Here is a 15,772-nt window from a genome sequence, read left to right as displayed (position 1 = left end):
GTGACTAACCAATAAGTTATAAATCTATTAAAGACGGTCTGGGGAGAGTAACACCATTTCCCCGCTGAGCCGCCCTCCATTAGTATGGGCCACGGACACCAGACTAGTAACTGCCCATCTAGTTGGCAGTCTGTCAGCATGCCTTCAGTCCCTCAGTCAGTTTGCTGTGGGCAGTTACAGTAGCTACAGTGGTCCAGAGCGGTGAGTTGGCTCTCTACTGTAGAAGTATGGGACAAAAATGATGATCCGAACCAAAATGATCCAATTGTCACTGAAATCAAATGATGACAACAGTGGTTGAGTGGGGCCTTAGTACAGCCAGAGAATGAGGAGGGATATTTAGCAAACCAGCCAGCCAGGAATGATTCATGTTGGTGCATGCTGCTAATTGATTTCTGGACACGCGTCTGAGTGTCGGAGGCAGTGCGATGCACAGAAATTGAAATGGATTTTTAGAGCGTCTGTTTTTCCCTTCACACGTCAGCCATCATCACAACAACCATTCTTGGCAATGCTCGGCGAGCACGACAAATGAACGGGACAAGGCTTTAATCACAACAGCCAAGCCTAATAGACGTGCAGGGGAGTTCCTGAGGCATAACTTAATTGTCGAGACAATGAGATGAGCCACTCGAGGGCCGCCCTTTACGGGGGGAGGTGGCTCACCTACACAACACTTCAGCAGAGCTAATGCATGCTTGACATTAACCACATTGAGTAACGTCATACTATATTTTAAAAAATCACAACAGATATGAGACCAAAATGTATGCACTCACTAACTGTAAGTCGCTCTGGATAAGAGCGTCTGCTAAAATGACTAAAATGTAAAAGTGGTGGAAACAGGTAGTTTTATAAATGGCGACAATTTGTTCATTCGACATGGTGGGATGTTTTTGTGTCTGTAAAATTAACAGCACTGGTGGGAAAATGCGCATATTTTCTTTATGTGGATTTCAGAATATTAGAATGAAAACCTGTCGCCAATTGGATGGAAACCTAGCTACTGTCAATGTTTTTGTAGACAGGATAGAGGACAGGCCTCAGTTGGGTAGTTTCATTGGGCTCATTCAGCTTACAAGCATTACTCCTTGGTCTAAGGAACGGATATAGGTTTTGATGAACTGTAACCTTTACTAGTAAAGTGAAATAGTAGTGGGGTATTTAGCTTTAGGTTAATTGTGTTGAAGGTAATTGTATAGCATAAGAGTGAAAACTAAAATCCTGACATTGACTACACTGCTAAAATGACTTAATTCTGTTCTATATGAGTTTTCTACACATTGTGCAACGTTTATATTCCCTCATCAATACTCACCACAACACCTGCCTTCCAAAGTCCAATCATTACTGCCTCCAATCAAATCATAAGATAATCATATCATAAAATAAAAATAAGGTAGCAACGAGCGGGCGAGACAATAGAATCCAGAAGTCAATATTTATCCCAGCAGTCAATATTTATCCACTGGCAAGAAAAGTACTTTATCTGCAAATCAGATAAGCTGAACAAACTTTCTGCAGTTATTTTAGTGGAGAGAAACTAAGCTTGCTCTCAAAAATATTAACTGAACCTAATCTCCCCCAGTCTGCCTGCGGGCTCCCAAGTTGTGTGCCAGACTCAGACATCTCAGTTATTTTCATTTGGGTTTCATCCTACGATATACTATATATGGCCTTATAAATATAACCTGGAGTGGAGGGACGGGTGTAGCAGGACAGGCTTAGCCTTCTCCTCTGGGCAAATCTAGAACACTCGTATCCAAACAGAGTTTGAGCCACAGTACCGTACTAGCCCACATTTTAGAGCTTTTATTGCAGTAGAACTGAGCCTTTTTTCCCCAACTTACATTTTGACCTTGTTATACATAAACGCTAAAATAGGCAATTAGATATCAATCAAGTTTATTGGTATATATAAGCCCAATACAAGGCCCATAAAGACCACCTGGTTTCTGATAAGTATTTACTCCCCTAATCTAACAGGTTATTGAATTTAATGTGCAGAGCCCATTTTGAAGCCCATTTAACGCTTGGCCTTGCCTTCCCTTTCATCTGGTCTCCACTGATATTGTGCAGCTCCAACAGCTACTTCAAGTCATTCCAGAGACCCATCTGGCCCACGCCTGTCCTCAATCACTTTGAGGTAATAACCTTGGGGCGTGTGTGTATCTGTGAGTGCGTATCTGTAAATGTGTGTGTGCATCTGTGTCTATGTGTATCTGTGCGTATGTGTGAGTGTGCACGTGTCACAGCTGTGACATTTATTTTTCATACCTGCTGGAGGAGAGTGGGGAGATTAAGTTAGAGCCTTTAACTGGCTCCATTGACAACGATACATATAAACATCCAACCAGGTGCCGAGGTACCATAAGGGACCTTGAAGCAGTAACAATTCAGGAATATATTATGTAATGTATATTATGATTATGCAGTTTGTACTTCTTCATTGTCAAGGCTTTTTTTAAATTCTCTTCAGTGCAGTAGATCACCATTAGGATAAAATGCAGCCTCCCCAAATGATGCAGGGAAATAATCGACTAACCTTCTCCTGCCCCTGAGGCTGCTGTATGGTCTAGTGGAGCAACCGTCTGACGCTGTGTCTGCACTACAGTCTTACCCTGCTTTTTCTGATTCTGTCATTACCCGTCTACAGTCCTGCCTGCTTTTTCTGATTCTGTCATTACCCGTCTACAGTCCTGCCTGCTTTTTCTGATTCTGTCATTACCCGTCTACAGTCCTGCCTGCTTTTTCTGATTCTGTCATTACCCGTCTACAGTCCTGCCTGCTTTTTCTGATTCTGTCATTACCCGTCTACAGTCCTGCCTGCTTTTTCTGATTCTGTCATTACCCGTCTACAGTCCTGCCTGCTTTTTCTGATTCTGTCATTACCCGTCTACAGTCCTGCCTGCTTTTTCTGCTTGATGTCATGCAGTTTTTTTACTGACCTTTACGGCTGTGTGGCATTCTTAACCTGTGTGTTTGTTTAACTTAACGGTTCTACTACAGTCTTACCCTGTGTTTCTCTTTGACTTTACGTCTGTACTCCAGCTTGTCAAACTCCTGGTCCTCTCGGCGCAGCCTCTCTCTGGCCTCCTCCACATTGATGCCTGACGTGCCATCATCTTCCTCCCCCTCTGTGGCTGGCACCGCCGTCCTCTGGAGCGGGGGCCACTGCTGCACCATCTGGAGAGCGAGGGGCATTGATCAACACACAGTTAAATCACAACACTGCAACGGTGCCATCTCATTTTCAGCTGGATAGGAATCAACACATATGCACACAAAAACATTTACCCACACACAAATGCACACAAAAACATTTACACACACACATTTTAGTCTCCTTAATTACATTTTCACCTGGCTGGGCATCAATACAGCCAACACAACTAAACATCACAGGTGCCATCTAATTTTCTCTGAATTATGTTAGTGATGGTAACGGAATTACGCTGAGACTCAGAATTTTTATTTTTGTATACCAAAGGAAAACCATTGAAATCAAAGTTTAATAAACCATACAACTATGCACAAGGACAATTTTTTCAGTTCCACAGAAAATGTCACAAAAACACATTTACAGGAAGAACTATGCAGATACAAAGTTTGGTAACAAGATAAAACTGAGGGAGATTTTACTGTAATGAATAAATAAATAAAAGAATTACTGGAAAAACAGTGCAGATGCAACGTTTGGTAACAGAATTAAGGTAAAATCTACCAAGCTTTGCATCTGCACATGTTTTATTTATGAAAATGTCATTGTGCAAATTATTCAATGTAGTCAATGTGCATAGAGTTGTATGGTTTGTTAAACTTTGAAATCAATGGTTTTTGTTTTGGCAGACATTTTAAAGTGATGTCTAAGTAAATCCGTTACCGTGGAATTGCCCATAAACAAACTGGTTATGACAATAAGTGGTCCTCTCATTTAGCTGATGCAGAGTCTGAAGCCACCAAAAAGTGTTATTACTGGATCTGACTCAAAATACAATGTAATGTAGAGAAATGTTTGTACAAACCTGTCCCTCTTCAGTGAAGACTAATTTGGTGTTGACTTGGAAGTTTCTCTTCAGGACTTTCTTGGCCTCTTTGAACTTAGTCTCTTTTTCGGTTTTCTTTATGGTGTTACTGTCACTTTCCTGTGATGAGAAGGGAAATGATCACAATGCTGGATATATTCACATTTATAAACTGGGTGGTTCGAGCCCTGAATGCTGATTAGCTGACAGCCGTGGTATATGAGACCATATACCACGGGTATGACAAAACATTTATTTTTACTGCTCTAATTACATTGGTAACAAGTTTATATTAGCAATAAGGGACCTCAGGGATTTTTGATATATGGCCAATATACCACTGCTAAGGGCTGTTCTTATGCACGACGCAACGCAGAGTGCCTGGACACAGCCCTTAGCCGTGGTATACTGGCTATACCTCCACCCCTCAGGCCTTATTGCTTAAATAAACCTAACAATTTAACTGCTAATGTAACACCTCATAATATTGATCATGTTGACTTCACTGCCTGAAAGTCAGTCCCTTCTACTCTTGGCTACAGGTAGCTAGACAATTTTGCCATTATGTCAGCAGGTTAAGACTGTAGACTCAGGAATGCTGACCAAGACAAACAAAGCATCATTACAGAGAACCACTAGGGCTGTCCACACATTGCTTCAGCAGATTTGTTTGCCTAACTGTGCAACAAAATGAAATTCCCAGCCCCTGATAGAGGGTAGTTTTGCCATCTCTATTGGTAGGAAAAAGTTGAATTCTTATCAAATTGTGTCAAACAATTTACAGGGCAACTGGCCTATCTTCTGAAGTAGGAATCAAGACGAAGGTCACTGGTACACTACAGCAGCCTTTCTTAAAGTACTGTCTCAAAGTGGGTCTCGGATCAATTGAATTTACCACAGGTGGACTCCAATCAAGTTGTAGAAACATCAATGATGATCAATGGAAACAGGATGCACCTGAGCTCAATTTCAAGTCTCATAGCAAAGGGTCTAAATACTTATGTAAACAAGGTATTTGTTTTTTTATCTTGAATAAATATGCAAACATTTCAAAAAAACTGTTTTCAGTTTGTCATTATGTGGTATTGTGTGTAGATTGATGAGGAACGTTTTAGAATAATGCTGTAAAAGAAATGTGGAAAAAGTCAAGGGGTCTCTATACTTTCCGAACGCCCTGTATATAAATAATAATCCATCAGTCTGGGTCTCAACTTCCTGTTGAGAGTTAGAATAATATACTACACAAGGTGCCATTTCGAAATATGATTGTGCATCAGTTTCTCTTGTTATGTTAGTCACTGACAGTCGCTCAATTAGCCATGTCAGCAAAAAAAGAATTTGATTGGTAAGTTATTCAAGGCTGCTATCTAAACTTGTAGTAATCATGCCCAAATACGTGCCCAGGGCCCCTTTTGTTTTGTTAATCACACTCACTCAGATATCATATTAACCTTTTCACATGTGAGTTCCAAATATCTCTAACGGTCGCCCCAGCGTGAGTTGTTTTATGCACGTAATGTCAGAATGCACTCACTGTTCCAAAATGTGATTGTTAAGCAACAGGACTATTAACCAGCGCTGCCTGCTAATTATCTATAGGCTGTTTCAACTTGTTAATTTGAAATTATTTTCTAACAACAGTTTGAATTGAGGTGTGTTCCGCCTCCTCATTAATTCACATAGAAGTAGCCCATTTCAGTGTTGCAGACAATTTATGTTTGATGCTTTACTGAACTGGACAAACTTCTCTCTTTGAGGAGAGCCCAATCACTTCCCCAGTGTTTCCGCAGATCAAGTATGCAGACATTTGCACAGTCTTGCACGAACTGGCACTTTTTCCAGCTGGCATTGCTTTAGTTGTTGTTTTCCTTACAAATAATAACTTTGGACATGTGTGGGTTCCTATCAAAGTAAGTGTCTTATTTTCTGTACATCGTGTTGTTGTTTCTCCATGTGGTCCTCTGTAGCTCAATTGGTAGAGCATGGCGCTTGTAACGCCAGGGTAGTGGGTTCGATCTCCGGGACCACCCATTCGTAAAAATGTATGCGCACATGACTGTAAGTCGCTTTGGATAAAATCATCTGCTAAATGGCATATTATTATGTATGTATGGAGCATAATGTATTTACAGTTTTATTCACGTTTTTAAGTACTGGTGACAAATAATGCATACCGATTAATGCATAGATTGTAACGGACACCTATGATGTGTGTAAAATACTTTTTTGAAGGTTCTACTGATTATAATGAGCTAATGCTAAGCTATTTGCCAGTTATGTGTGGCGCCATGTTTGTTGACATTATACAATGCATTCTGGGTGTCATGTAAACGACTGTCAGACCAAAGATGTTATAATGCGATGAAGGAATGGTTCACTCCTCTTTCAAGTAAACTTCCGGAAGTGGATGATCGTAGACAACACACCTCCTTCAACATGCATACTGCAAACAGACTAAACTCATCTTCTCTCCTCTTACTATCTTTGGTTGACGCGAAAAAACAAACTACCCATCGTCGGATTACTTCTGATTTTTAGAAAGTGTTTTACTCAATTATTTTGATCACCTGTGATGTGATTAATTATAAATAGTAATTGCTATTAGCTAATTCATATTGTGGTTTCTGTTAGCCGAGAGTTATCTAAATATGACGGCTTGTGTTACGTCAATCTTTCCTCAGCTAGCGCTAGGACTAATGTAGCCTACTTTTGAGAATGTCTGAACATTGCATCCAAAAATAAACTGGTCACATTCAGGACATAACTTTGTAAGGACTGTGTTTGTGCAAATGTTTCTGTGAAAAAACAGCGTGGCTAGCTCAAATGCTGACTGTTGCGTCAATTGAAACTGGAAGTTCTAAATAAGCGTTCTAATCACACCGGTTTGAGTGTACACTGCAGGGACCACTGTAGAATGATCACACCCGTTTGTTGGTACGTGTGAAAAGGTTAACATGGCATGAATCATGGCAAAATGTGTAGAATTGCATGAAATTTGCTATAAAATTGCTACATTTTCTCTCCACCCCATGGCAAATTGTGTACAATTGCAGGAAATTAACTTTAAAACTAGTAAGTCTGTTTAGTTACCAAGGCAACTACTGTCTTTCTAGTAAACTTGCTAGCTATTTCAGTGGATGTTGAAAAAAATTCTACCTGCAAATGAACAGATTTCTAGCGATAAATGTGTTAAATTATAGCCATGGTATAAAAGGGATAATCAACTCGGGGCTCTGGAAAATAATGCAACTCAATGGAAGGTTAGTTACACTCCTCTAGCGTGTCGAGGAACACACCTTCCACGTCGTTCATTATTATTCAAGAAATGAACACATTTTCAATTCCTCCTCTAACTAGAATCTGGCCCAAATACAACCTGTAGGCTTTACAGCGTTCCAATGTTTGCCCAGATTATAGATAATCTCTGGTTAAGCGGTTGACAAGGACACTAAGCATAACATAAATAAAAGGGAATCTGATGAACGTTTCTCCTTTCACTCCAAAAATTGGCATTTTGCGACAGTGATTATTCCCTAGGAACAAACTGTTGTCAATGTAGTCAAAGCAGAGGGTAAATCAACTTTCCTTGTCACAATCCAATGAATGTCCTTCCCCATATCCAGAGTGATATAGAAAGCGCTTTTGCCTAGGGTCTTAATCAAACAAGCCCTTGGAATATGACTTGACTAACCAGCAGTAGACTCTGCTGAGTTGGCACTCTGAAGATAACATAAATATTGCATGCCAGATTATTAAGAAACCATTTTTCACTTCAGAGTGACCCAGGGCTACAAGGCACTGCCTCATTGGCCAGTTTCAGAATTTCTCATTTTCACCACACAATTTATGTAGGTGTGCTCACTTAACCATATATTGACGTATTTGGGGTCAATTGGCAAGGTGGTGCATTTTATGGAGCAATAAATGATGTAATTCCTCCCTTGGGGACATTGATCGCCATCTTCAATTAGGAATAACTGAGGTGAGTTTTTGCTAGAGAGAAAAATGTGATAAAAAAAGATGTGGCATTAGAAAGAAAAAAACAGCCCATGAAAATGTTGGCTATTATGCTGGGATGCTTTGTCATATCGAAAGATATTAGATTTCCCCCACCCAAATGAAGGAGATAATTGTTAATTTTCTCAATAGAAATAGAATGAAATAATTAATAGAACGGACGTTCCAATTCAAGTCAATGACATGATAATGGGTGGACTGGCAGCCATTTTGAGTGTAGCCATGCAAGGAAGTAAAAACAGAAAGTGTACCCTTCAATCTGTGCTGTGATTTGTTGAGTCAACTCAACAGACATTACAACAAATTCATTCCATTGCATGAGCCACATCATTTGAATGAACATTCTACATTACCATGGCAATCCAGCATCAGTTGATAGAACATTCCAAATTAGCATGGAAATTATTGCATCACAATACCAGGAAGCCTTTGCGAGTGTACCCATGAGTTTCATTCAGCCAACTACTGAATTAGACATCATTCAACCTGTTGCAAAATTAAATTCATAAACATAGTGAGGTCAGCACATCATTAGCAGTACATGTCAACAACTCCCCTCTGTCCCACTTCCCTTGTCAAAACCGAATCAGTAAATGTCACTCCCCCTCCTCCCCCAGTTTCCATCTCCACACAGAGAATCTAATTGGAAGGTGGCGGCGTTGGGATTCTCACCTCGGGACCTCATTTCCTAACCCTCCCAGTTTAATAAGCATTTCCCACAGGTGGCACCGAGTCTCGCCGCGATTCTGAATCAATTAAATATCATTGGGTGTGAAGTTATTGCTCTGCATTTATGGCAAAATTATGGGCCCTGTCGAAAAGAAATTATTGAGAAAAAAAATGATTTGAGGAGAAATCCAATACCAGCAGTTTGCATTGCTTTCTGTATGCATTTGAAAATATTTAAGGAGATGGGGTCCACGGAGTCAATTCTTACCCCCATCTATATTTCAGACATGTTTTATCCCTATTTAAGAGCATGTCTTAGCGATTTGCTGTGCTCTCCTCGACCTTTGGACTAAGCAAAATCATAGCATTATAGATATTTCCAGTGCATGTTGCTCTTATCTTTAAAGATTTAAATGTTCTCAAGGTTAGGTAGCTGGCAGATTGGCTTCTTGAATGGGAGCGACAATAAAGGAAATTTGCGATAAGTGAGCTGAGCAGCTAGAGTCGACAAGCTGTTTTCGCTGCGATGGAACTCACTAATCTAAAAGGGTCCTACCTTTCAAAGTTGAACAAAATCTTAGTTAAAAAGATTATTAGCATTTTTGTACGTATTTAGCAATTTTGTTAGGCAAGGATATCAAACAAACAAACTTCAACAATGATTCAGGTGAAGCCAAAAGACTTAATGAAATGTGATGCTTAGACACATTATCAAAGTATATCATAAGCAGAGGGTAAGTTAAATCTTGCAGAGGGGTGATTTATTGCTTGTTCCATCGCTGGACAGTTGTGCATTGAGGAGCATTCCTCTCCCTGTCAGCCGAAGCTGCCCATCCTGACATGAATGGCTGAGGGCAACTTAAATCGACTAGAGTAAGAATCAGACGCTCATCAATCAATCCTTCAATCAACGGGCCGGCTCAAACACCACTGTCAACAGGGGGGAATGGGGGCGTCAAAACATTGTGAAAGGACTTCGCATTAGGCAATGGATGGAGTCTGATAGCTTGAGATCTAGTCTGATAGCTTGAGTTCTTCCTTTTACTCATTAGTATACTGAAGTGTGGGTCCCATTTTCAAGAGCTGAAATAAAAGATCCAGAAATGTTCCATACGCACAAAAAGCTTATTTCTCTCAAATTTTGTGCACAAATTTGGGGAAGAAGTCATTCTGATTGGCTGGGTCTGGCTCCCCAATGGGTGGACCTGGCTCCCAAGTGGGTGGGCCTATGCCCTCCCAGGCACTAACATGGCTGCGCCCCTGCCCAGTCATGTGAAATCCATAGATTAGGGAATAATGAATTTATTTCAATTGACTGATTTCCTTCTATGAACTATAACTCAGTAAAATCTTTGAAATTGTTGCGTTTATATTTTTGTTCAGTATAGTTTTAAAGTAAAGGAGAGGAAGACAACAATGAACTAACACAACTGAGGTGCAACCTAATCTAACACTAACACATTTCTAAATTGAATAAATGTTCCCTTAGGCTCAGTGTCAAAGTATTTCATCACATTTGCTAAATGCCAGATTGACAGTAATAACTCTATAGCACTTACTCGGTAAACAAAACACAGCATGCACCAGCCTTAAGTCATCTAAGGTAGATAGTTAAGGTACACTACATGATCAAAAGTATGTGGACACCTGCTTGTGGAACCTCTCATTCCAAAATCATGGGCATTAATATGGAGTCGGTCCCCCCTTTGCTGCTATAACAGCCTCCACTCTTCTGGGAAAGCTTTCCACTACATGTTGGAACATTGCTGCGGGGACTTGCTGCCATTCTGCCACAAGAGCATTAGTGAGGTCGGGCACTGATGTTGGGCTATTAGGCCTGGCTCACAGTTGGCGTTCCAATTCATCCCAAAGGTGTTCAATGGGGTTGAGGTCAGGGCTCTGTGCAGGCCAGTCAAGTTCTTCCACACCGATCTTAACAAACATTTCTGTATGGACCTCGCTTTGTGCACGGGGGCATCGTCATGCTGAAACAGGAAAGGGCCTTCCCCAAACTGCTGCCACAAAGTTGGAAGCACAGAATTATCTAGAATGTCACTGTATACTGTAGCGTTAAGATTTCCCTCCACTGGAACTAAGGGGCCTAGCCCGAACCATGAAAAACAGCCCCAGACCATTACTCCTCCTCCACCAAACTTTACAGTTGGCACTATGCAGTCGGGCAGGTAGCGTTCTACGGGCATCCGCCAAACCCAGATTCATCCTTCGGACTGCCAGATGGTGAAGCGTGATTCATCACTCCAGAGAATGCATTTCCACTGCTCCAGAGCAATGGTGGCGAGCTTTACACTGCTCCAGCCGATGCTTGACATTTCGCATGGTGATCTTAGGCTTGTGTGCAGCTGCTCAGCCATGGAAACCATTTCATGAAACTCCCGAAGAACAGTTATTGTGCTGACGTTGCTTCCAGAGGCACTCGATAGTTAGTGTTGCAACCGAGGAGAGACGATTTTGACGCGCTACGCACTTCAGCACTACCACTTTGCGGCTGAGCCGTTGTTGGTCCTAGATGTTTCCACTTCAAAATAACAGCATTTACAGTTGACCGGGGCAGGTCTAGCAGGGCAGAAATTTGACAAACTGAATGGTTGGAAAGGTGGCATCAAATACAGAGCCACGTTGAAAGTCACTGAGCTCTTCAGTAAGGCCATTCTACTGCCAATGTTTGTCTATGGAGATTGCATGGGTGTGTGCTCGATTTTATACACCTGTCAGCAATGGGTGTGGTTGAAAAAGTGGAATCCACTAATTTGAAGGGGTGTCCACATACTTTTGCATATATAGTGTATATCAAAAATCAGAATATATTAGGCTAGAGCTTCCGAAAAAACACCAATAGGCTTTGAAAAATAACTGAAATTCTAGCATTTTCTATTATATCATAAGCGTTTAGCATACCATCTCTACGATAGGCCTTAACAAGGCGATGTCCAACGGATTTGTTTTTGGCAGGAGACAGTTTCAACAGTCTCTTCAAAGTGAGGGTGAGGGGACGACAAGGATGCAATTAGCATAATGAAATTGCCGTGCTGTGCGTTCACGATGAAAGGTGTCATTTGACCCAGAGGACTGTCGACAGGCTCTTGTCCTCTCCTGAGATTGCTATTGCGGGCTGCTCTCACGATTGCTTCAATCAATCTCATCCTCACAAAGCTGCATTTTAAAGGACATCTCCTGGGAACCAGGGATGTGTTATTATGTATGGCTATCACCACCTCAAAGACAGATGCTGAAGATTAACGATGGCAATAACATGTGAAGCCTTATTAATGTTTAGTGATCAAAAATAATAAATTCATATTACGTTATCCAATGATAGAACGTACGTGATTGACCCTAATATTTTTTAGTTAAAGCTTTTTTTTTTTACAACAAAATGTGTGCTTTTTTAAATGCAAATGGAGTGTTATAGAAGGCACCAGACACTTTTTTTTGCAATTTCACTTGTTTTGAGTAACGTACCCCAACCAGCGATTCACTTCCTTATCCTCGTTGTGCAGAACGGGGCTCCGAAAAAACATGAACTAACACCCAAATACGTCATTTAAGAAATGGAAAAGCTCTCAGTATAGTGATGCACGTCTTTAAAATGTTATACACATGAAATTGTGTAATTTCTAACTTTATGCACAAGGTTACAGTGCATTCGGAAAGTATTCAGACCCCTTCACTTTTTCCACATTTTGTTACGTTACAGCATTATTCTAAAATTGATTAATTATTTATTAATTTTTTTCCCCTCAGCAATCTATACACAATACCCAATAATGAAAAAATAAAGCAAAAGCAGGTTCTTAGAAATGTATCAAAACAAATAATGAAATATTACATTTACATAAGTATTCAGACCCTTTACTCAGCACTTTATTGAAGCACCTTTGGCAGCGATTACAGCATAGTCTCTTCTTGGGTATGACGCTACAAGCTTGGCACACCTGTATTTGGGGAGTTTCTCCCATTCTTCTCTGCAGATCCTCTCAAGCTCTGTCAGGTTGGATGGAGAGCGTCGCTGCAAGGCTATTTTCAGGTCTCTCCAGAGATGTTCGATCTGGTTCAAGTCCCGGCTCTGGCTGGGCCACTCAAGGACATTCAGAGACTTGTCCCGAAGGCACTCCTGCGTTGTCTTGGCTATGTGCTTAGGGTCGATGTCCTGTTGGAAGGTGAACCTTTGCCCCAGTCTGAGGTCCTGAGCGCTCTGGAGCAGGTTTTCATCAAGGATCTCTATGTACTTTGCTCCGTTCATCTCTCTCTCTCGATCCTGACTAGTCTCCCAGTCCCTGAAGCGCAAAAACATCCCCACAGCATAATGCTGCCACCACCATGCTTCACCGTAGGGATGGTGCCAGGTTTCCTCCATACATGACGTTTGGCATTTAGGCCAAATAGTTCAATCTTGATTTCATCAGACCAGAGAATCTTGTTTCTCATGGCCTGAGAGTCCTTTAGGTGCCTTTTGGCGAACTCCAAGTGGGCTGTCGTACCTTTTACTTAGGAGTGGCTTCCGTATGGACACTCTACCATAAAGGCCTGATTGGTGGAGTGCTGCAGAGATGGTTGTCCTTCTGGAAGGTTCTCCCATCTCCACAGAGGAACTCTGGAGCTCTTTCAGAGTGACCATCGGGTTCTTGGTCACCTCCCTGACCAAGGCCCTTCTCCCCCGATTGCTCAGTTTGGCCGGACAGCCACCTCTAGAAAGAGTCTTGGTGGTTCCAAACTTCTTCCATTTAAGAATGACTGAGGCCACTGTGTTCTTGGGGACCTTCAATGCTGCAGAAATGTTTTGGCACCCTTCACCAGATCTGTGCCTCGACACAATCCTGTCTCGGAGCTCTACAGACAATTCCTTCGACCTCATGGCTTGGTTTTTGCTCTGACATGCCCTGTCAACTGTGGGACCTTATATAGACAGGTGTGTGCCTTTCCAAATCATGTCAAACCAATTGAATTTACCACAGGTGGACTCCAATCAAGTTGCAGAAACATCTCAAGGATGATCAATGGAAACAGGATGCACCTGAGCTCAATTTCGACTCTCATAGCAAATGGTCTAAATACTTACGTAAATAATCAGTTTTTTATTTTCAATACAATTGCAAAAACATCTACAAACTTGTTTTCACTTTGCCATTATGGGGTATTGTGTGTAGATTCATTAGTCTTTTTTATTTATTTATTCCATTTTAGAATTAGGCTGTAACGTAACTAAATGTTGAAAAAGTGAAGGGGTCTGAATACTTTAAGAATGCACTGCATATTCCATTTTGATGCGACTCGAGCGATACCTCTCCATCCATTCTAGCAGCAGGCTACATAGAGAATGGAACAGCTGTATAGGGGAAACGGGTTGAGTTGCACAAAATGGAATATAATGTTGCGGATACATTTTGGAATGACAATTTCATGTGTACAACATCTAAAGACCTGCATCACTATACTGAGAGCGTTTCTGTCTCTAAAGGACCTATTTGGGTGTTTTTGGCGCATGTGTTCATGTTTTTTTAGAAACCCCCGCACTGCACAAAGAAAGTTGAGGAAGTGAATTACTAGTTGGGGTAAGTCTCTCAAAAACAAGTGAAATCGCAAAAAGAAAGTGTCTGGACCATCTATAACATGCAATTTACATGCGAGATTTAGTTGTAAAAAAGAAAACTTCTCCTTTAAGGAATGAAATTAGTAGAGTATGAATATGCTCTATACCTAGTGCCAGAAGATCGCAGACATTAGAGTCATCCATTATTGATCTTTTAAAGATGCACTATGCAGGAATCGCTCTGTCATTTCCTGGTTGCAAAGATTATAATAGTTTGCCTCATTTTAGTTTATGTGACAAAACAAGTAACTATAGTGTAGAGAATCATTGTACCATCTAAACCTGGTACAAACCTGGTTTATCCTATACCTGGGATAGGATAAAGTAATCCTTCTACCCCCCCCAAAAAAATAAATAAATTGTAAAGTGGTTGTCACACTGGCTATCATAAGGTGAATGCACCAATTTGTAAGTCGCTCTGGATAAGAGGATCTGCTAAATGACGAAAAATGTAAAAATGTAAAACCGCTGTAAAATATCTTATCCATAACCAAAAATATTGTATTTTCAGCTGTTTGAAGCTGGTGAACAAAACCGAAGTAAAAGACGCAAAAACTAAACTTAAGACCTGGGAGCATAGAAATAGCACATATAGAACAGATCTACCGCTTCTTAGACTTGCTTTCAATGAAAGTGACAGCTTTGTAACAAATTTCCATGTGAATTTGGTCAGGTCACCCAAAAAGTGTCGTATTGTAGCTTTAAAACATGTCAAGTTGTACAACGTCAATTCAACCAATAATTATTGAAAACACCTCTACCTAAAGGAGCTTCCCAACCCCTCTAGGACAGGATCAGGCCAGAAGACAATAGAAGTGAGGGGGCTTTCTGTTTCACCGGGTACAATGACAATCTCAGAGGTAATAGAGCGGCTGGATTGACAGGGGTGAGGTCACCCGATCTCTATTGAGAAGGAGATAAAAGCACTCCCAGCCATAGAGCCCAGACAGCGATCGTGACAGTGGCACAACTTAATGTCACATGCTGAAGGTAAAGTATATGGTATTTGCAGAAAAGGGAGACAAAGCTTCCCTAGGAGTTTGTGTAAACTCTGAAAGTTGCCCAGTCTCTTGGATATTCATTAACTCTTATGTGGAACGTTAACTTATTCAGGTCAAGAAATCCCTATATTATAAACCCTTAATTTCATATAAAATTGCCTAAAAATACATTTAACTGACAAACAGCCTCTCATAAGACTGTAAATGATCTAACGTAAATGTGGCCATTTCACTCAATCGACACTAAGTGTACAAAACATTAACACCTGCTCGTTCCATGACAGACTGACCAGGTGAATCCAGGTGAACGCTATGATCCCTTATTGATTTCACTTTTTAAATCCACTTCAAATCAGTGTAAATGGAGGGGAGGAGACAGGTTAAAGAAGGATTTTTTGGCCTTGAGACAATTGAGACATGGATTGTGTATGTGTGCCATTCAGAGGGTGAAC

General features: G+C 40.9%; 1 protein-coding gene across 2 annotated transcripts in view; it reads right to left on the bottom strand.

Moving 5' to 3' along the window:
- Positions 1 to 15,772, bottom strand: part of LOC121573927 (probable ATP-dependent RNA helicase DDX10) — a 58,230-nt gene that overhangs the window by 21,178 nt on the left and 21,280 nt on the right. For both annotated transcript variants that reach the window (XM_041886334.2, XM_041886333.2), the window contains exons 14-15: positions 4,026 to 4,145; positions 3,016 to 3,186 (exon numbers count right to left, since the gene is read on the bottom strand). In XM_041886334.2, coding sequence (XP_041742268.2) covers positions 3,016 to 3,186; positions 4,026 to 4,145 — 291 coding nt within the window. The remainder of the gene's footprint in view (positions 1 to 3,015; positions 3,187 to 4,025; positions 4,146 to 15,772) is intronic.

Source organism: Coregonus clupeaformis, chromosome 9 (assembly GCF_020615455.1).
Source record: "Coregonus clupeaformis isolate EN_2021a chromosome 9, ASM2061545v1, whole genome shotgun sequence".
NCBI lineage: Eukaryota > Metazoa > Chordata > Actinopteri > Salmoniformes > Salmonidae > Coregonus > Coregonus clupeaformis.
The sequence above is the reverse complement of the archived record's forward strand: the minus strand, read 5'-3'. Positions and strand labels throughout refer to the sequence as shown.